General features: G+C 29.8%; 2 protein-coding genes across 2 annotated transcripts; one reads left to right on the top strand and one right to left on the bottom strand.

The window, feature by feature from the left end:
- Positions 1–1387: 1387 nt before the first annotated feature.
- On the bottom strand, positions 1388–16963 carry LOC139511198 (uncharacterized). The gene is made up of 19 exons (XM_071297775.1): positions 16933–16963; positions 15463–15641; positions 14991–15039; positions 14465–14647; positions 13598–13716; positions 13090–13170; positions 12538–12656; positions 11639–11769; positions 10807–11006; positions 10215–10313; positions 9807–9925; positions 9455–9493; positions 8491–8554; positions 7822–7971; positions 7451–7563; positions 6738–6908; positions 5416–5541; positions 4313–4430; positions 1388–3457 (listed from the first exon to the last, which is right to left on the bottom strand). Exons 2-19 carry the CDS (start codon positions 15632–15634, stop codon positions 3387–3389), a joined length of 2124 nt encoding a protein of 707 aa, XP_071153876.1. The 5' UTR covers positions 15635–15641; positions 16933–16963; the 3' UTR covers positions 1388–3386.
- Positions 16964–17176: 213 nt separating this feature from the next.
- On the top strand, positions 17177–22280 carry LOC139510397 (uncharacterized). Its single transcript, XM_071296978.1, has 8 exons — positions 17177–17441; positions 18490–18634; positions 19241–19338; positions 19716–19845; positions 20294–20379; positions 20769–20911; positions 21167–21305; positions 22167–22280. Exons 1-8 carry the CDS (start codon positions 17235–17237, stop codon positions 22278–22280), a joined length of 1062 nt encoding a protein of 353 aa, XP_071153079.1. The 5' UTR covers positions 17177–17234.
- Positions 22281–22736: the final 456 nt, after the last annotated feature.

Here is a 22736-nt window from a genome sequence, read left to right as displayed (position 1 = left end):
AAATTAAATGTAGATGCTGTTGTCAAAATAATTATATACCTCAGCATCTTACTTTTACTGGAATGCTAGTTTTGCCTTTTATTTTTTTTTAATATTTTGTATTTTGTTTTGGATGCTGGATTTCCTGTATATTGGAATGTTGGCATCCCGTCATATTTGGATGCTGGCATCCTGCTATATTGGGATGCTGGCATCCTGCTGTATTGGGATGCCAGCATCCGTAATATTGGGATGCTAGCATCCTGCTATATTGGGATGCCAGCACCCCGTAATATTGGGATGCTGGCATCCTGCTATATTTGGGATGCCAGCATCCCGTAATTTTTGGATGCTGGCATCCTGCTATATTGGGATGCTGACATCCTGCTGTATTTGGATGCCAGCATCCCGTAATATTGGGATGCTGGCATCCTGCTATATTGGGATGCCAGCATCCCGTAATTTTGGGATGCTGGCATCCTGCTATATTGGGATGCTGGCATCCTTTTATATCGGGATGTTGGCATCCTGTTATGACGAGATGCTGGCATCCTGTTATTTTGGGATGCTGGCATCCTGCTATATTGGGATGCTGGCATCCCATCATTTTTTATGACATCCTGCTTTATTGAGATGCCTCCTTCTCATTATAGTTTAATTTCTGCAGACTTTCATCTTTGTGCTACATGTTTATATTTTACAATTACTGAAATTAGCAACTATATTCATACCCTTTTTTGTTGTTTCTGTGTGAATGTATGAATACCTTTAAAGATATGAATCCGAACTCTTCAATATGCTTCATTTTTAACATACAAGTATGCATGATTCATCAAATTCTGAATTTTTAACTTAAACTTTTGTATGTGTCCATATTTTTGAAGTTTAGGCATTCATCTCATATACAATTCTCGATAACAGGAAGTAATTCTGAATACTCAAATTTAAGATTTGGTAAATATCTAGCATTTGATGAAAGAAGAATCCTTTTATATCAGTAACAGTAAATGTTACTTTTGGAAAGCAACCATGTCTGACCACTACCTTTATTTAAATGTTTTACTGTAGCAGTCCATTTTGTACTCTCTCTGATTGTCATGTACTAGTAATTATATGTAATGTAATTTGTGATGTTCTATCAAGGAGCTTATAACAGCTAACAAGTTTGTACCTGTCCTTCCTAATGTCACAGGGTTTGTTCAATCATACCATCAGGTGGTTGTTTTTTTTAAACGAAAGAAACCAGACTGGCTGATTTTGAAGTTTCTATTGTGTTTCTATCATTTGATAATTCTATAAACTACCTCTTATTTTTGTGTACTATTGTTTAACCTTAACATCTCTTTAACAGTTGTCCTTTTTTCTAGCAAAATTGTAGCAAATCTAATAAAAAGGCAATATTCCAATATAAAGGTAATCATTTTTTTTTTTATTATTGAAGATACAACATAGCTATAACTCTGATAGTTGAACATTCGTGTGTATCTTCTCTTTAAAGTTACAGACATGTAAAATAAACAGGTATATATTCAATCATGTATAACCTCAATAATAAATATTACTGCAAGAAAAGGCCATATAGTTTCAAACACATACTTAATTACTGAAAACACTAACAATAAGTTAACTTAGATACAACCAAAACAAGTCATATGTTTGGTTTCCATTTCCACAAGGTAAAAAAATCATGTATATCCTTATGAGTCAATTTGAAAGAAGAATATGAATTAGAAATTTTAGTTCATATATATTTTTTAGGTGGAGGGTAGATATCAACATTGTTTAATGTACTCCAACCTAATTTGTTTTTTTTAAATAGCAGTCATTAACCAAAAATGTTGATCTGTTTTGGAGTTACACTGTTCATCAATTTCTGGTTTCAACTTCCAGCAATAAAATCTTAAAAATGATATGAATTTGTCTAACAATTGTTTATTTACAAATTAGTCATATTCAATTAAAACATATAACCCGGTACAAAATTTTCTTTCAGTACATACATGTATGCCAATTATATGTTTTTTAATTTTCATTTCAGACTTAGTCCAGCCAGAGCTGAGCCTGAGTCTCCTGTAACTATTTTTGTGTTGTAACAAGTAACAATTGTTAACAATTCTACGTGACTAGGCAGATTATTTATTACATCTCAAGTATATTTGGAAGAAGATATGCCCAACTTTACAAAAGATGACATTAATGAAAAATGTTCAGTATTTATAAATAAAAAAACTGTTGATATTATTATTTACATACAACATAATTTATAGCATTAGATATGTAGTTCAACAAAAAAAGAGAAATATTCTATGGCATATAAAAATCAAACTTTATAGTAACCTACAATAATTTTCAGGTGCAAAATGTGAGTTTTTTTTGTTGCTTATTATTGTAGAAATAACATGTCAAGACATTCAGCAATTCAAAATGTCGGCTTCCTTAGTTACAGACAAGTAGATTTAGAATTTTATGCTAACTGTCATTCTGTCAGAACAATTGATACTAAATGTTTGCTTTAAAATTGCACTTGATAGTATATGATTCTTTTCTTTTTAATAATGCACCTGCAACTAGTCATCAAGGGCATTTAGTGTTATGATCGAAACTCTCAGTCAATCCTGAAATTGATTTCTGTTATCTACCTAACTCTGCCTCAATCAAATGTTACCAATCTTATTCACATGACTTGTTCACAAAAACACAACTCAATTTAAAAAATTGGTTGCAACGCTTTTACCTTTCAAGAGTTATGCCCCTTTAAAAAAACCAATTCGTTAATTTGTTATTTACTTTCATTTAACCTCAGTTTCCCCTAACCAAATTTGAAAAAAAAACTTATACACAATGCTATTAACAACAATACACAGGAATTAGGTGGTGTTATTTTTACTGTTCTTGATTTCAGTCGTTTATAAATGGAAACATGCTAAATCTGTTATTTCTGTTCTCCTAGTTTTCCTAAATCCAATGTTATGAAAATTGAATACAATACTTATAATCACAAAAATCTGTCTCAATGACATGAAACCTGCATCTGTATGAGGAAGTTGACCAGACCAATGCATATTTCTTTTTTAATTTAAGTATAAAAAAAAATCTCAAAAGAAGTAAATTATTTTGTACGAATTTAATATAGCCAAACATTTCATTATTTCTAATGTTATTATAGAAAACATCTGTTTCTAAATAGAAATAATTTATAACAAACAGTTTTATTTAAATATTTTCACAATTTCATTACTACTTTAGTATATTTGTCCATTATCTTTTTATCATTATAAAAATTTCACTATCTAAACTTAAAAAAAAACACAAAAAAACCCATCTCATTACATATACATTGTCCTTTAGTACTACCTGCATCAGGGGTATATAAATATATATGCAGTAATATTATTGATAAATTCTTTTCAAGTGCATGTTACAAATCTTGTAGCCTTTCGTCCACTTTTTGTTGTTACTGGAAACTGGTAAGCCATTTCTGTAAAACAATATATTGATTTTACTTGTTATTGATTTTTTTGTTCAATATTATATTTAAATCTGAGCATATCTATGAATAAGCAGCATTGAAAGTGCTTCTCATTCAGTTTTAAATCCATAATTTAAATTTTTACTAAGAACTTGGATTTTAACAAAAAAAATAATCATGAAATACTATTTTTGTTCTATGTGGATCAGTACCAAGTGTATTGTTATCACTTAGACATATTACACATAATAATAAATTACAATACCATTAAAATATAATTTCATTCATTAATTTGAGAACTGAAATGTGAAATGTGTGAAAGATACAACAACCCAACCGTAGAGCAGACTACAGTTGATTGGTACAGATGGAACTCATCCACTATTTTCTACATTTGAAAACGTCTGTGCCAAGTCAGGAATATGACAGTTGTTGTCCATTCAATTGAATGTTTGATGTGTTGTATCAATTGATTTTTCCATTCATTAACAGACTTTCTGTTTTAAATTTATCTTGGAATTAAATATTTCAGTTTTTTAACCCATTTCCTCCATAATGATGCCTTTGATGCGCCCCCTTTACTCCATTATGATGATTTTTGACGCCTATGTAGCACCTGATTTGAAAAGTTCTCAAACAAAAATTCTGTATCAGACTTTATAAATATTTGTCACTTATTTAAAATTATATTCATAAGAACATCCGACTTGAATTGCATTTATGAAATATTTGTTTTCGCAATTCATCAAGACTTTAAACCTGATAATTGTTTACATTGAATAAATTCCTTATAAATTAAATATGTAAAAATAAAAAAAACCTGGAGGAAAGGGTTAAGAAATTGTATAAATTTATGCCTATTACCTGCTTCAGTAGAGACATACACATCAGTTTCTGTATTAAGGTCCAATGTGTTATCCATAATGTCCTCTTGATTCTTTTTTGCTCTTTTGGCAGGATTAATATATTTCCCAGAATATGCCTGCAAGTTGTAATATTTAAAGCAAATAAATGAATGATCCCTTTTAATGTGTATGCTTAAAACACAAAGGAAAGCTGGCACTAACAATATTGTACAAATAAAATCACATGATGATTGACACAAGTAAAAATGCAGTGTATTTCTAGGTTGTAACAGGAAACATACATGTAGTAATTTGATCATTTGTAATTTATTAGAGTCTGGGAAAACATGTAAAAAAAAATTCTTCAAACCTATAAAGAGGAAGTATGTTATTAGAAGTTGGATTCAGCATGAGTTAAATATTATTTTAAATGCCTTAAAACAGCTTGAATAATGAGGTCAGTTGAAACTTTTCTGAGCAAGATGTGGACCATGATGAACAATCTATAATAACTTAATTTTGGATGTAACGCGTCTTCTGATTGACTGACATAATTTTTTTATGAGCCCATAGACATAATTCAGTCATGTAACCGTGACGTCATCAACGTTTTTTCATGGTTTTCTACAGTTTAAAATGGAATTCAGAATTAAATTATAAGAAATGACTGTAATATTTTGTTTGTCTATTCGAAATAACATAAAAAATGTGGTGCACACTGTTAAATAACCCGCTACACGCGTTATTCAGTGTGCACCAAATTTTTTATGTTATTTCTTCATAGACAGAAAAAAGATTACAGACATTCCTAAAAAGGTGGTACCTAACACTACAGGGAGATAACTCTGTAAAATCAGCTAAACGTATTAATTACGTTGTGTTGTAAAAGGAATATTAAGCTTCTTAATGATCAAAATTGGTGTTTGTCAAACTGATATATAACCAGTGTAATTTTTCTGACAAACGATTGGTTCAAAATTTTAGAAATTTTCATATTTTTGTTAAAGGGTCAAAATGAGTACTTTCACAAAATTTTATGAAAATTAAACGAGCCAAATTAATTTTAGTGCAAGTGTTGGGCACCACCTTAAATGTTCCTGTAAAATTATCAATAAAACCTACCACATTTACTCTTTTTTGCTGATTCTGCAAATTCTGGATTTCTTCTGGTATTAAAATTTCTTCTGGACTAATTCTTGCTGCCACAGTCTCAATTATTTCCAACAATGGGCATTGGGCTATCTCATTCTAAAAAAAATAAATCTGCATGGTATCAATTGCAAGTTGTAAAAATTAGTAATTTCAATAATTAAAATGTTGAAAATACAACAGCGCCACTTAAACATGAAAGTTTTGCAAATATCCAGTCAATGAACCATGGCAATGAGATGTGCCAATACTAATACAACTGCATACCAAAAACCATTGACTTATCATAAGTTCAATGTCAACTAATCTAAACACAAACTATAATACATATATCTTAGCAAAATGTCAGTCAATAAAGCATTTATGAGGGGAACAGGATAAAAAAAAATGTCCAAGGTAATGAGATGTGCCAATGCTAATACAACTGCATGCTAATTATTATTGATCAACAAGTAGTGGCTTACCATAAAAGGACCTAATCACAAAATTATACTAAAAAAAAGCAAAATATATTTGACTACCATAAACTTGACCTACTAGCACCATAATATATGGTTTTACACACCGCAAACATACTTAAGGACATATAGTATCATGCATCAAGGTTGAATAAAACAAGTATATAATATTAATCAATGAACCATTAAAATAAGGTCAAATGTCACATGCAAGATAGACACAAAAAAAGCGTTCAATAATCTAAATTTAGTTCTACTATCTATATATAGTATTCTAATAAATGCCAAATTATAGAATTAAAAAAAAAACATTGACAAATGTTTCTTGAAAATATAGTTGGATTCTGATGAAATTTCAAAGACAAATATAGACCCTTTACAATCATTCTATAACCATAAACAAATTGTAGATCACCTGTATACCTGAATAAAGCTTAACAACAGACAAGCAATTGATGTCGCTTTTTTTAACCTGACCGTAATTTTGAAGAAGAAAAAAAATATGGTCAGCACTTTTAATAGAAAAATCATTCAGCATAGATTTTGTTGTTTAATTTTTTTTTCAAAATAAATCAGCCATATAGAATGTGCATTAAAACTTTACCAGGAATATGGCAGCTGCTACCAGAGAGTGTTATGTAATTCAGTTTGTTGTGCACATTAGTTACAATTTTGTGTTTATGTTGTTCTTCTTGATTCTGATAAGATCTGATAAGTTCCAACTTATTTATTTTTTTGCCCCAACATGTTAACTCTTCATCTATTTATGACTATTGAAGAACAATATTCCTTCCTACAAATATTAGTTAAACTGTCAAACTTAATATCTATATATACCTCATAATCACCACCCTGTATTTTAGCCACAGACAAATCGCTCCACCATTTTTCTTCTTCTACTGTTAACAGCCCACTTTTAATCAGTTTCTTTCCAACAAAATCGAGCTGCCTTACCAGATCAGAATTCCAGGATGGAGGAACTGGTCTTGGCATGTCTTCTGGAAATCCCTGTTTCATATAATGATATATCAGTAAATATTTCTTTAATTTTTAACATTGCCCAGTCTTTCATTTTCAAATTTTTTGTCAAATAGTTTTTAGGGTATAAAATCATTTTTTAAATTCGAAAAAACAATATAAATACCAATTAATTAATGCATGTTGTTATTTGGGAGAATCTTATTCACTAAAATTGATTGATCATTATTAGTAGCAACAATTATTGAGATTAAAACATAAAACATATGCTTATTAAGGTGGTACCCAACACTTTCACTTAAATTAATTTTGCTCCTTTAATTTTCATAAAATTTTAACCAAGTATTTACTTTGACCCTTTAACAAAAATATAAAAAAATCAACAAATTTGAACCAAGCGTTTTATCAGATATATTACACTGGTTATAAAGCAGTTTGACAAACACTAATTTTGATCATTGAGAAGCTTTATATTGCCTTCACAACGCAACGTAATTAAAACGTATAGCTGATATTACAGAGTTATCTCCCTGTAGTGTTAGGTACCACCTTAAATAAAAATTATTTTGTACCTTAAATATTACTAATCCATCCTTATCCTTCTCGTCTAAATAACTATTAGAGTTATTGGTATCTGGAAACCAAGGACTTTTGCTCCATTTCTTGTAATGCCAAACTATTTTTCCTAAAAAAAATATAATTTATATTACATTAAGTTAAACAAAACTATTACATAATGAATATGGAAGTTATCGCTCACGATAAAATATTAATCACAAAGGACTTAATTACCAGTGGTCAAATCTGTATAAATTCAAATTCCCATGTAATATTTCTCAATTCATGTATAAATATTACTGTAATTTAATTACTTTTAAAGGGGAAACAATTCTTATTACTTCTCAATACAAAAATCTATTGATAAATGAAACAATTAGTTTACCTTTATTATAGTGAACATGAATGTGGAAACAATCATTGAAACTGTGGCTTCCAACTATAAAAGGTTCCAACCACTTTTTCACATCCCATATATTTCTTATCTGCTTTACTTTTTCTATGAAGGATATACTTTCAATCTGTGATTTCAGATCTGTAAAAAAATAAAAACAACATTCTGTGTTGTACTTAAGCACCAACTTATTACTACCAGTTTATATTTATTTAGAATACAATAATTATATTATTTTTTTTTATCTCAGTTTGTCATATATATACTAATAAATTGTATTCAATTATTGTGCAGCAATAACTTATAATAAAAAAGACAAAACATAATAAAAGGTGATTTTAATTGATCCTTACAGTTAATTAATCTTCAAATCCATTCTTTTTAAATCAAAATGAAATATGGTAATAACATAAAAAAGAAGATGTGGTATGATTGCCAATGAGACAACTGTCCACAATAGACCAACATGACACAGACATTAACAACTATATGTCACCGCATGGCCTTCAACAGTAAGCAAAGCCTGTACCGCATAGTCAGCTATAAAAGGCCCCAATATGACAATGTAAAACAATTCAAATTAGAAAACTAATAGTATATATTTTCAAATAGAGCAGTGATTGAATTCTTAAGATTTTAAAAACTATTTATTTTATTTACCTGGGAAAGTAAAAACATCTACTTTCAAAACATCAGCAATATTGTGGAACATTGCATCAACATCCTATAAAAAAAATATAAAACTGCATAAAATTTAATACAACATAATATAAAGAACTACATGTTTTAAAAACTACACAAATTGCACAGTCTCAAAAAGTTTTAAAATCTGCAATTCCAACAACTCATGAGAACACAAACATGATGGAAATCGCATGACACGGGTTATGTTCTCATATATTTTATGATGGTATGATACTAAACCCCTAACAGGAGGGATTGTGCCTGATATTTAGGAGAAAACTGTATTGCATTGTATTTTAACCTCCGACAGCATCAATTGGGGATTTGATGGTCGCAAATTAATTTTACTGGCGATGCGTTAGCGGAGACAGTAAACGGGTATTTGCGACTTTCAAATCCCCAATTGATGCCGTTGGAGCTTAAAATACAATATTGTTATCTCCATTCTAATGAAACTGACAGAAATCAACGTTAAAACATGTATTTAAAATTTGTCATATGCCGTCTGCGCTTGCGCCAATGTCCCATAGCATCAATTGTCAATTGATGCCATGTAAATAAATGACGTTATCCAATCAAAATGAATGTTACAAGCATTGTTGCATTAGTATTATATATTGAAGACATAATCTTTTAATAAGTTTAACCGAGGTCTGTAGCTGCCATGTCATGTTAACTGTTAATAGTCTGTTGTGATTTATGTATTATTGTAATTTTGTTTATTTTGTTTCTTAACATCTTGACATAGAACTCAGACTTCTCAAGACAGACATTGATGCAAGGACAAAAATTGGCTCTTTATGTGCTAAATGATCATGTTTGAACCAGACATTTCTTGCTAATGAAAGCTTATTTAATTAGAGAAATTCAATACTTTATAATATAAGATAGAATTGATCTTACGGTAACAACATGAAAGAACATATGAATATATATCTACCTCATGTGTATGTCCAACTGGTAGCATATGGAAGTAGACCTGAAATATTGAATAACATTTATTTGCATAAAAACAATCATTAAACTATTCAATTTTCGTACACCAAAAAGAAAGTAACATTACATTGTTAGTTGTAAATCAAGTGTTTTAAAAAAAAAATATTTTACCAATCACAACGTTTTGATGTAAGCATTGAAAGTATTATCTTAAATGAATTCTATTTAGAAGCGGTGATTAATACATTAAAAAATGACTATGTTGACGTTTTATAACAACAATCATTTAAGAATAAAAAACAGTTGCATTAACTTGCTACAATAACATTAACTAACAGTTCTTAAAAAATAAATACCTCTTTAAATATCTTCATATGAACAAGCATCCCACCAAATGCTATCATCAAACTGTTTTTATTATTGGAAGCACTGTCCATCTGAAGGTGTAATTGATTCCCCAATTCATTCTTGTAATCTGTAATTAGTTTGTTTAATTAAATAGATATGTACAACTTTCTAGTAAATAACTTAGACTAATGCCCTTACCATTTATATATTGCTTAAATGTATTCAGTCTCCGGTTGATTTTCAATTCAGAAGTTTCTATCATGAATTAATCTATTAAATTGAATATATATGCTGAGTATTTATTAAAGTCATTTATAAAAATGTTAAGAAACCATTTAATATATACTCCACAAAGTTATTTATCCAGATTAAATTTCATTTTTTTTATTACCAGTAATCAAAATATTTCAACTTACCTCTTAATATTTCCATCAAAACACTTATATTCAAATTAGTATCATGGCAATACTGAGTAAAGTCAAAATAACAATGTCCAACTTTATTATTACTGTTACCTAAAATTAATAATAATGAATACATAATTTACTAATTAATGATATATATTGTTTTCATTGAAATAAGTATAAACTTATTTTTAAAGCTATTATTTAAAGAGTTATCTCCCTGTTTCAGATCTAGAGTACCTTCACTATGTTACAAATGAAATTATACATTATATAACTTTCAGATATAGGAGATCTAATTGATATAAAGAAATTAATTTGCCTTAATAAATAACATTTTTATTTACCTGAATTGATATTATATAAATGAACAATTAAAACAAGAAGCATTATGAGAGTATTGCATGCGAATACAAAGTCATCTACTGGTTAAAAAAGTAATTGTACTGGAACAAAATGCTTACTCATGATGTGTACATTTTATGGATAAAACAATTTACCAATTATTTGCAATACTGACGGTTAACCAGACACACAGATGAGTGCAAATTTAAAATCCCCTTCGACTTTAAGGTAGGAGCCTAAAAACTACATGATTTCATACCTTGCCTATGAATTAATGCCCCTGTAAGGTAAGTCTTTATTGGTTGAACCACTCTGCTGTTGATGTCTTTAGACACCCTTCGTCTCAATATTGGTAATGCTGTCTTGCACTGATCCATGGCATCAATAATGATGCACATCATCTCAGAGGGATCCTGTCTTGAAAAATCTCTTCTTTTGTAGTACTCTATTCTCTCTGCTCTAACAAAACAAGTAGCATACCGATTTTAATATTAAAATGATCTCTTTGTGAGAAAAAACAATGGCATTCAGTTTTTGAAAAATCCTTTAAACCAATAAAGAGGTCTTTATTTAAATTACATATTGATAAAGGAAGAAGCACAATAGACTAAGAGAAAACTCAAATGGAAAAGTTATGGTTGAAAATTTAATCTAAAAAATACAGTAATTGCCTTTTTTTTTTCCATATGCATTGATGTTAGGCAACTGCTTTCAACAACTTGTTTTTTTTGCTTGTTAAGGTGGTACACAACACCTGAACTAAAATTAATTTAGCTCGTTTAATTATCTTTAAATTTTGACAAAGGATTTACTTTGACCCTTTGACAAAAATATAAAAATTTCAAAAAAATTGAACCTAACGTTTAATCACAACAAATGGAAGTTTTTAACAACCTTGACTGGCTATACAGCCCTTGCACTGTCGGCAAAAAAGTGTTAGGTACTCCCTTAATTGTTGTAAATTGTGGCCTATTACTTCTTTTATTATCCATATTTTTCACTTATGGAAATTTGTCTTATTGGCAATCATATCACTTTTTATTACATCAATACATGTGTACTAGTATTATATATCTTTAATCTTTTTTTACCTTATATCATTCCAATGTTCCTGTCTTTGAGCCCTCAAAAGATCTGTCTTTAGGTGATCTTTAATCAACACAGATTTTAGAAGTTGGTCATTCATGGTTATGCACAAATGGCATTTCGAAAAGGTTGATCCCTACAAGAAAGAAAAAAATGTCTCAAATGTATAGAGAACAAGAATGTGTCCATAGTACACGGATGCCCCACTCGCACTATCATTTTACATGTTCACTGGACCGTGAAATTGGGGTCAATACTTTAATTTGGCATTAAAATTAGAAAGATCATATCATAGTTAACATGTGTACTAAGTTTCAAGTTGATTGGACTTCAACTTCATCAAAAACTACCTTGACCAAAAACTTTAACCTGAGCTTCACACTATCTTTTTCTTTGTTCAGTGGACCATGAAATTGGGGTCAATACTTTAATTTGACATTAAAATTAGAAAGATCGTATCATAGGGAACATGTGTACTAAGTTTCAAATTGATTGGACTTCAACTTCATCAAAAACTACCTCGACCAAAAACTTAAACCTGAAGCAGGACGAACGAACGGACGAGTGGACGAACGAACGAACGGACGAACGGAGGCACAGACCAGAAAACATAATGCCCCTCTACTATCTTAGGTGGGGCATATAAAGACAAAACTGAATCAACTTCTTATATCCTAAAAATTAATTATTTGATATAACAGTTGTACATAAATAATTCTAACATGACGTTCTTCAAACGCTTCGAGTACACACCTGTGATAAAATATGAATATATTGTTTGTGCTGTTCTGATCGTAATCCAACGTCATATTTTTTTTTAAGAATGAGCTACTTCACATCTGTGGTAAAATCAAGATATATTCAAGCCCCCATGAATTATTTCTTAAGTAATGTATAAGTATACCTTTGTTGTTTTCACATTTGAACAAAACTTATTCCAAAGTCTGTATTTAGACTTTTCTGGCACAGATGCTATTCCCAATTCTTTGTCCATGGCCTCGAAAACATCTCTTTTGGTCATTCCTGTTAAAATTGAACAAAAATTAATAATGTTTATGTGCTTGTATAGCCATAGGCGGATAGGGGGGGGGGGGGGGCTGGGCCCCCTCTTTTGTGGGAAAATTTTTGTTGATCATATATATATAGGGAAAAATTTTGTTGATCATATAGGGAAAAATTAGGTTGATCATATAGGGAATCATTGAAGCATGACTGGAGAGGAAAAGTTATAGATCCGCCACTGATAGCAGCATTTTCTCCTGCTACAGGTTGTTACAAACTGACACATTTTGTAGGGAATTATACACAAATACATGTACAATTATGGGGTTTTACATGATAGAATTGTAAAACAAAATATGAAAGATAGCTTTTAGACAATGCTTTGAAAAGATTACCAAAAAACTAAGTTAGCCATATGTTTTTTATCTTAAGATCAATTAAAGAAAGTCTTTACCTGCAGGCAATTCTATCTTGTTTTCGTTTGGCAAATGTTCCCCAATGGAGGAGACATAATTAAGCAACCATCCCAGACATTCTGTAATTTAAAAATATTTAACATTAATAAAAATGAATAATTCAAATGCAATTTTTATATAGCAATTTGTTTTTATTTTTAATTGATTGGACTTACAAAAGTTTGATTATAACAATATTATCACAATATCATCGTTTATAAAACTACTTTTTCCTTAAAATTACAGTTTTGTTGTGATTATTAAATAACTTGAACTGTGTGTATGGCTGTAGATTTTTTCCCTAAATATTCAATTTTGGAAAAATATTTATTTTTTTAAAAATTAACAAAACTGCTCCAGAATTTTGTTTCAAATCCAATTGCTGTCCAGATATTTATTTTTTACAACAACAGGGCCAAATAGTTCTCCTATCTTAAACAAAGGATCTCTGCCTAAGCCAGTTTACTTTTTATCCCTCCTTGAATTTTTATTTTCATTAATTCTTACCTGAAGAATTTGGTTGTAATTTAAATGTACTACTGTTACCATGGATTACATGGGTTTGTCCACTTATACACATCTGTCTGTACTTTTTGAATCGAAAATCGGAAATACCATATATTTCTCTGAGAAAAAAAAAGAAATGTTTATAAATACTGTTTATAATACTTATATACTAGTACTCACTTTTGCCCCTAATTCATACACAGTTTGGGCCATAACCCCAAAAATCAATCCCAACCTTCCTTTTCTGGTATAATTTAAAACCTTGTGTTACAATTTCAGAAAGGATTCTTTCACTTTCACACAAGTTATTGTCCAGAAACTAAAACTAGAGGCTCCAAAGAGCCTGTGCTTTGGAGCCTGTGCCGCTCACAATGGTATATGTGCATATTAAACAAAGGACACAGATGGATTTATGACAATATTGGGTTTTGGTGATGGTGATGTGTTTGTAGATCTTAATGTTACTAAACATTCTTGCTACTTACAATTTCCTCTATCTATATAAACTTGGCCCTTTAGATACAGAGAAAAGTATTTACAATAAGTTACCAAATTAATGCAAATTGTTAAAAATTTACTATAAAGGGCAATAACTCTTTAAGACTTATTATAAGATCAAACTATCCTGGACATTATTGCAACCTTCTTTTTTGTGGTTTCAAACATTAACTTGAAATTTCTTTGATATCAATTCACTTAAAGTTATTGTCTCTGGAAACTATAAAAATGAATGTTGCATCAATTACAATTTCATTTAACTACCAAAAAAACCCATTTTTTTGAAAAAGAAATGTCTTTGTAAATAATAATTATTTGATTAAAATACAATGTATGAACAAAATAATTTTAGCAGTAAAAGTAATTTACCTCCAGTTTTTTTCACATACTACTTTTCCACATATAAAAAAGCTATTCTTGAATTTCATCACCACTTTGCCTTCTGAAACTTCATTAGAAACGGTAGAATGCATATTCAGATACTGTACTATCCAGTTAGCTTGTGACACACTGTCTGCTGGGTAACTCCCTTTTGCAGTTCTGATATCATGCCTAAATTATAAATTGGAATTTTAAATATTATGCAAATTCAAGCCTTATTTCATCCCCAGTACTTTCTTAATTGATATACATTGAACAATTCAATTCAAGATATTTATGCAAATTTTGATATATCTTATCACCATGCAAAGTTTAAAAAATAATAATCCCGCCTGAGTTAACAATTGAAATATCAAATAACATGCATAATCAATTCTTATTACATCTTTAGTACTTTCTTATAAGAATATTTGAGTAATTCAAAAATCTTGATATATAAATTTCAAACTTTTTTCTTTAAAATTAAAAAATAATCATATATCTTCATAGCTAAGAATAGTTTGTATAAACTTACTTTGACAATTTCAAAGAGCACATATTTGAGCAACAAAAATTGTCCTCATCTGAAATAAAATACATAGGTAATTTTTTTTTATCAAAGTGCCACCATTCATTGCAATATGTTATAATTTTTTTTAAAAACATACATGTAAGGTCATAATTAATCAACATAAATTGTAGATATATAGCCCATTAATTGTCTACATGTATGGCCATACATGAACATGTAACCCATGTCATGATACAAAGATTGTTCTGCTTATATAAATTACAGAATCTAATTATACATTACTGAACATAAGACAATTGTAATAAACCATTTACATTATAAAGTGTTATCTTTGAGCACAAATATCCTTTGACTGATGCACTTGATTTTTCTTTAAAGCATGCGATCACATGGCATATTACAAATTTTGAAAACCAAATTGATAAAAACAAATAGCACCTTCACTATTACTGCTTGTGTTTAGAATATGTCTTACCATAACATTCTTCATCTGATGATAAGTTTGCATCAGGGAAAAAAATACCATTTTCATCAGGGAAATAAATAGCATTTTCATCAGGGAAAAAAATACCATCTTCCAATTCATTATCGTGGGGGAAATAAGAATCTTCATCTGGGAAGATTATTTTTTCCTTGTCTTCTTCCATAGTGTTTCTGTAAAGCAAACCAGAATTTTAGTAAGTAATACTGTTTTTTTTTCCATATCTTACAATACAACACATTCTTATAATGCACATGTATTTCTATTATGTTCCAGACCCAAGCAGGATATAATTAAGGTACATGTCAGAGGCGGATTTAGGGGGGGGGGGCCCAGGGCCCCTTTTTTTGGAAAAAAATTTGGTTGCTTATATAGGGAATCACTGAAGCGTGACTGAAGCGGGCCTCCTCTTAGAGCAGTCAGTGGGCCCCCACTTATGAAAAATTCTAGATCCGCCACTGTATTAAAGGCAAATCTAAAGGTTTGAGTTGCTGTGGTGCAATTAAAAGATATGCATTATCTGATACAAATTAAAAATCAATTCTATTATTGACAATTGTTAATCAAGCATTTCCAACAATTTAAGAAAATTTAACAATATTCATTACCACTATAAATAACAAATACACACGTTAGGATGTATATGTAGATTATTGCACTTAATTATTAAAATAAATAACTCCTTTTTTTTTTATTTACATGACTACTAAATGTATGATGCATGTATGTTATCTATTTGTAATTGAGAAATCTACTTTTAACATTAAGAATAAAAAACAATAATGCAATTATTGAATGTATTATTAAAACAAAGATTTCAAAAGATACATAAAACTATAAATTGAAAATTACAGCAAATTTCATAATAAGTACTTTAATAGTATATAGGGGGGGATCGGACCTTTATCAGGACTTCGGGATCGGGTGTTTTTAGCCCAGGATTTTGGGGATTGACCCTTTCTGGATCTGGGAATTCTTTTTTCGAATTTTGGGATGTCAGAATTTTAATTGATTTAAATTTAGGAGCTCGGGTTTTTGTTATTTAAAGCACGTAATTTAGGATTAAGGACCCCTCCTACATGTACAATGTACCTACACTCCCCCCCCCCCCCCCCCCCCCCCCCCAAATATGCAGGTGTTCCCAAGTTGTTCACTTCATTCACAAGCTTTTTTCTTTTGTGGTCAATAAACAACGTTTTAAAAGGTGAAATTAAAGTTCTACTACTGTGAAAACTTCATATTTTTAAGTTAAAGATTTTTAATTAAATTCCGTCTATCCCCCCCCCTTTTAAATCATCATCTAATAATTTAAAGGATCTTTTGATTAAATACTTTTTAGCAAATCATAATTAAACTTTTGATATGCATTATTTTGTTACAACTTACAGTTATAATTATTTCCACTGTAAATCAACATATCCATTTGTCTAAACTATTTCTTAAATCTTCGGCATAGATGTGTACAGTTGAAACAGCTGATTTTGACAGCCGGAAGTGAAATTTCAACGGTTGTTGTGTAAAAGGGCGTCACGTGAACCTCCGAGAGAAAAATGTACATTTGAGAGTGCGGTTAAATACGAATAAATGCAGGTTATCTTATGTTTGTTTTTTTGGTTATATTTTTTAAAGTATTTATCTGTTGGGATTTATTATTTCCCAGCTTTTAATTGTAAAATCCACAGAACATAAATAAAGCGGAGTAATTTTTACCTGCAACTGACAGTTCTTGCGTCATCAGCGGCATCTTTGAACTTCTCTGCTTAGACATGGCATCATTATCATACAGTAAGAAAGCAAAAGGACCGTGTTGGACTTTTATTTCAGACGAAGATAACAATGTTTTTGTTTTTAGATTTGGCAAAAAAATGGAAGTGAACGGATATACTTTTCCGCGAGTGATTAGTCTTGAACTGGTAACGGAGGAGCAACTGCAGGAAACTTCACTGGAAATACCCATTAGTGACGCGATTTATGTAAGTTTTTACTCACATCTATTGCAAAAAAAAATTATAATTGCATGTAACAACTGTTAAAGGAAATTGATAAGAAATAATCATTTCAATTCAATATTTCAAGCCAGTCGACGGTGTTTCAGTTGTACGGTTTTTATCAAATATGCGTTTACTTTTTTTGATTAATTTTGACAGTGAAAAGGTTTTGAAACAGGCATTCTTTGTATTCCTTATCAAACAACATTTCTTCATAATAACATTAACTAGTTTAGTACGTAGAAATACTGTTCCAAGTTTGAAGTAATCAGTAATCATGAAATACTCTGAACATTGTTCAAATTTAGTAAGAGTTACTTCCCTTTTTTCATTTTATTAAACCATGTTCATGAATACACGGCTTAAAAAAAAGTGTAATGATCAAAGAAATTATTTTTCTAAAATAAAACAACAATGTTATCAATTGATAAGTTACTGTTTCTGCACTTACTTGGTCAAAATTTTGTAAAATGAAAGTGCATTCATACCAATGAAAGTAATGATACATGAAAATTGGCTATATATATAGATGATATCACAATTGGGCTATTATATATAATATATAACTGGAACCAAGTGTGGTTTTTTTTTTTAAATTTTATTAAATCTCCCAAACAAAGTTTGGAGACTTATTGTTTTTGCTCAGTTCTTCTTATTTTTATTATTATTATTTCAAATGACTATTACTTGTAAGTATAAGTGAAAGACACACTGCGTCTTCAGATGTGATCACAGGACAATAAAAAAAATATCACAAGAAATATGGTGCTCACTGAATACATTGTAACTCGTTTAGCAGGTTATTTAAAAAAGTGCACAAAAAATATGTTACTGTTATTTCTTGAATTCCATTCACATCAATACAATATGTCTATGAGCTGATTATTAAAGCACTGTCAGCCAATCAGAATACAAGCAACACCCATAAACATGATTAAATCCTTAAATTAGAAGAATTAGTTGTATACACAGTCAAGGTCTTCAAACACTTTCAGTTACTGAATGAAAATGCTATTTGTTTCTTGTTTTTTAGATAATGTTTGCAGACCAAAAACAAGTAATACTGAAAGTAAGCAACTTCAGGTCTACAAAAGGGGAATTTACAGAAGAATTCAAGAATGCAAAGACGAGCATTACATTCCTTAAAGTATTTTTAGATTTAACAACTACAAATTCAGGTAAGATTTATCTCAGTATACTACAAATGTATTGTCATTCTAGGAAATTATGATTAAAGTCATTGCAAGTGTTATTATATATGTATATTGCAAAATTCATCTTTCATTTTTATGCCCCACCTACGATAGTAGAGGGGCATTATGTTTTCTGGTCTGTGCGTCCGTTCTTTCGTTCGTCCGTCTGTTCGTTTGTCCGTCTGTTACACTTCAGGTTAAAGTTTTTGGTCAAGGTAGTTTTTGATGAAGTTGAAGTCCAATCAACTTGAAACTTAGTGTACATGTTCCCTTTGATAAGATCATTCTAATTTTAATGCCAAATTAGAGAATTTATTCCAATTTCACGGTCCAGTAAACATAGAAAATGATAGTGCGAGTGGGGCATCCGTGTACTGTGGACACATTCTTGTTTAAGCATATATTTTGAATGTTTTTAAACAGGTATGATAATTCCAATACATCTTTTTATAAGGTCCAAGGAAATATTTTAATTAAATATTATAAGTAAAAAGCTACTCTCCTAATAGAATGCCACCATTTTAAATTATGATTTTAAAGACATTTTTTTATTTTATTGTCTTACTGAATAGAATTTATCTGTCTTTGTAGAGCTTATTCCAGATGCAAATGACTTAGATGATACTGGTATAAGTACATGTATGATGACAGAAGATTCTGAAGTGATTCCAGACACTCAGCATTGTGCAGTAAGTTTAAACTACCTCTTATGCACTATTCTTGGCTTTCTGTTGTTTTTTAAATATCCCTTGAATTTCTGAATTATTGTATATTCCTTGTATGTGCCTAAATGAAGACAAGAAACAAACAAACTAAAGCTAGTTGATTCAAAATATTTGAGTTATCTCCCATTTTATAACAATATAATAATGACAATGTGACCAATGGATAAACTCTTTACATGAATCCGAATGAAGTAGAAACTAATACATCGATGTATGTGCTTCAGCAATGAGCAAATCCCATAACACATACAGGCTAAGTCTGCTTAATTATTTTTCATACTCATTTTATTAACATGAAAAAACTATTATCATGAAATATCTCTTTCTATTATTTTTTTTAGAAGACACCACAGTCGACTAGGAAAATACATATACCACCAATTATGTCATTACCTGTTAGTGCCAACACTTCTGTAGATGTTCATGAAAACGAACAATCAATGAATGAAATTTGTAACAAGGTTTTTGAAGGTAATTTCAGAAATTAATATATTTTGCCTTTTACATTTTTTTTAATTATGTTTGTCAGTTTAAGATGATAAATTTTGGGAAATTGAAACTGCTTTCAAAAATCGCAAATAGACCTGTAAATACGTGCCAAACCAATGACAAATATAACATATCTTTTCTGAGATTATTTTTGTTTTATGTTAAAATGTGTAAAAAATATCAAGTTATCTGGTCATCAATAACAGAACAAAAAATTAAGAATAGGAACTATCATTTCAGATTTCATGAACTGCAATTAAACATTATATATTGAAAATGGTTAGATATTAACCTTTGTAGTATTGTAAATAATTGTCAAATCAATTAATGATATGGGCTGATATTGGTGTCTCGGGATGATACGACATATGATACAGATTTTGCCATGTATTATTCTCTATATATATTTCTATCTTATATTCACATGTAGGAACATACAGAGTGAAGTTATCCCAAATAAGTGACGCCCCTGATGAAATAAGGTTTCAGGATGTGGATGAAATGTTTGTTAAGGAGGTAATTCATTTTGTTAAGTATTATTCAATTATAACTAATTTATTAACAAAAGTGTGTTCAGCAACATGTCAGAGCAAATCATTGAGTTATCTCTCATTAAATGTGAAAGCATATTGTATTAACTGGTTGGTATCTAAATAACTCATGACTTTTTATTTGATAATATGAAGGTGATATGATCGAGAATTTACATTATTATATTTTAGGTTAAAATGCCATATTTGTGCTTTTGATTTAAAATTTAACAATGAGTAATCATGATTGAACATTCAGTAATAAATTTTACTCATTTGACAATGTACTCTTTGGTTAACAATTATACTCTAAAATCCTCTCAGCTACAATGTATGTGTTATTTATACATAAATCTATACGAATTAATATTTCAGATGAAAAATGATATAAAAGAATTTTCATCACCTCAACCATTGGCCTTGCTATTGGTCAACCAGTCAAATTTAGATGTTCATTCAGGAAATTTAACCAATGTCAATGATGAGAAATATGTGTGCATTGGTGGCAATCATTTACGGTAACAATGGAATGCATCTACTTGCATTCTTTAGTTTTCTTATATAAAATTATTTTATGATTGTGAACATATAAATCTTCTGTTACTTGTGCAACTCTTGTCATTTTGAATGCTCAACATTTTAAAACAATATATATAGAATAAACAAAGTGGATGATGTCTACATTTCATTTAAAAAACATAAAGTAAATCTGCAATTTTTATCATTAATTAATATTAAAAGACAAATTATTGAATTTATATTTAATGTTTCAGAAGTGCCTATCAGTTGTGCGGTAAAGAATTTGCTGATGCAAAAATCTACACAGGTCTTACTGATGAGGAATGCCTAATTGTTTCTCGAGTGTATAATGACATGGGTCATTTTATAAAAAAGATGACCAACCTTGACCTGGTAATAACTTTTTAACAATGAAAACATAATGCATGTTACATGTAACAAAACACAAATGAATTCCAAATTTTGGTGGAATCACATTAACTGTTCTTTAGTAATGCCTCAATAAACCTGGTATTTGCACTGCTATTATTTGGGTCTCAATTAAAAAGAAAGAAAAAATCAAGTCTCTGTTTAAATTTTGTTAAATGACCTTTGATGAGCTATTAAGTATTCTAATGCAATTTGTATGTAACAATTTTTTTCATTGGCTAAAAGTTGCCGTCAAATCCACAGTTGACCAGGCGTAACTAAGGATGATCCCGCCATTTTGAATTGTTGAATCAAAAAATGTTCGATTACTACTATATAATCGAAAATAAAGCAACACCTACCTCGAATACGCCGTTTTAATGTAATTTTATCCGAATTTGAATCGTACAGGTTTAGCCTAGACGTCTTTGCGCCAAAATCATTCATGAAGTTTCGCGGACTTTTTTTATTTGTCAAATTTAGACCTTTTTTTCAAGTTTTATCGTATTATTTCTTTTTGTAATGCATTAGAATCGGAATAACAGTACTGTAGTTGAAGAGTTGCCACCGTCAATTTTGATTTGACGGTCGCAAATCTCCGTTTTACTGACTCCGCTACGCGTCGCCAGTAAAACTGCATTTGCGACCGTCAAATCTACAATTGACGGTGGCAACTCTTCAACTACAGTACCGTTATTCCTTAATTATATGAAATGATAAAAGGGTGTTACGGGGCAAATTATTTTCCTTGTATTTTTTGGAGAAAAAAAAAGAGGAGTCCCAACATGGAACAGAGATTACTTAACCTCACCTTAGTACATCCTTAAATACTATTTTTTTTTACAGATTTTATTGCTGAGACGTCAGCTTAACCCCAAAACATCTGAGAGAACTACCGATGTCAATATTATTAAGGAATGGAGAAGTATTAAAATATATATACATATATGTCATACTTGAAAAGTTGATTTTTGGTTATTAAAATGTATACTGGGATTGTAGTCTTGTGTGCTCATGTGTGCTCAGTTACAAGTGTAGGTTTAAATTTGCATAGGGAATTTTTTAGATTGTAAAGGAATGCACACTTTTAACAGCTTAACATATGGTAGATGCATATACATTTTTTTATAGTATTGTTCAAAGTATTGGTTGCACCATATGATAAAATATATATCAAATCCGCAACAAATTAAATGGTTACGTAAGTTTTAACAATAATGTTAAAAAGTACTAATTCTAAATGAAGCTGAACTTTTTGTATTATCTTGAAGTCAAATTAAGTTTTTATTGTAAACATGATATTTTTTTTTTAATTGATGTACTTTTAAAATTCTGATACAAATCATTATTTGGAATGATTCAACCATAATTTCAGACAAATTTTCAATAAATTATTTCTCATGGAATTTTAAAAAA

Source organism: Mytilus edulis, chromosome 2 (assembly GCF_963676685.1).
Source record: "Mytilus edulis chromosome 2, xbMytEdul2.2, whole genome shotgun sequence".
In the NCBI taxonomy this organism is placed as follows: domain Eukaryota; kingdom Metazoa; phylum Mollusca; class Bivalvia; order Mytilida; family Mytilidae; genus Mytilus; species Mytilus edulis.
Note: the sequence above shows the minus strand (reverse complement) of the source record. Positions and strands in the feature narration are given on the sequence as shown.

Bases quoted from the DNA above. Each gene is read 5' to 3' on its own strand.
- LOC139510397 (XM_071296978.1), top strand. From the start codon at position 17,235: ATGGCATCATTATCATACAGTAAGAAAGCAAAAGGACCGTGTTGGACT. The intron at 19,339-19,715 runs GTAAGTTTAAAC...TATTTTTTTTAG, and splicing joins CAGACACTCAGCATTGTGCA to AAGACACCACAGTCGACTAG. The intron at 20,380-20,768 runs GTAATTCATTTT...TTAATATTTCAG, and splicing joins ATGAAATGTTTGTTAAGGAG to ATGAAAAATGATATAAAAGA.
- LOC139511198 (XM_071297775.1), bottom strand. From the start codon at position 15,634: ATGGAAGAAGACAAGGAAAAAATAATCTTCCCAGATGAAGATTCTTAT. The intron at 13,171-13,597 runs GTAAGAATTAAT...TTTAAATTACAG, and splicing joins ATTACAACCAAATTCTTCAG to AATGTCTGGGATGGTTGCTT. The intron at 3,458-4,312 runs GTAATAGGCATA...ATTGTTTTACAG, and splicing joins GTATGTCTCTACTGAAGCAG to AAATGGCTTACCAGTTTCCA.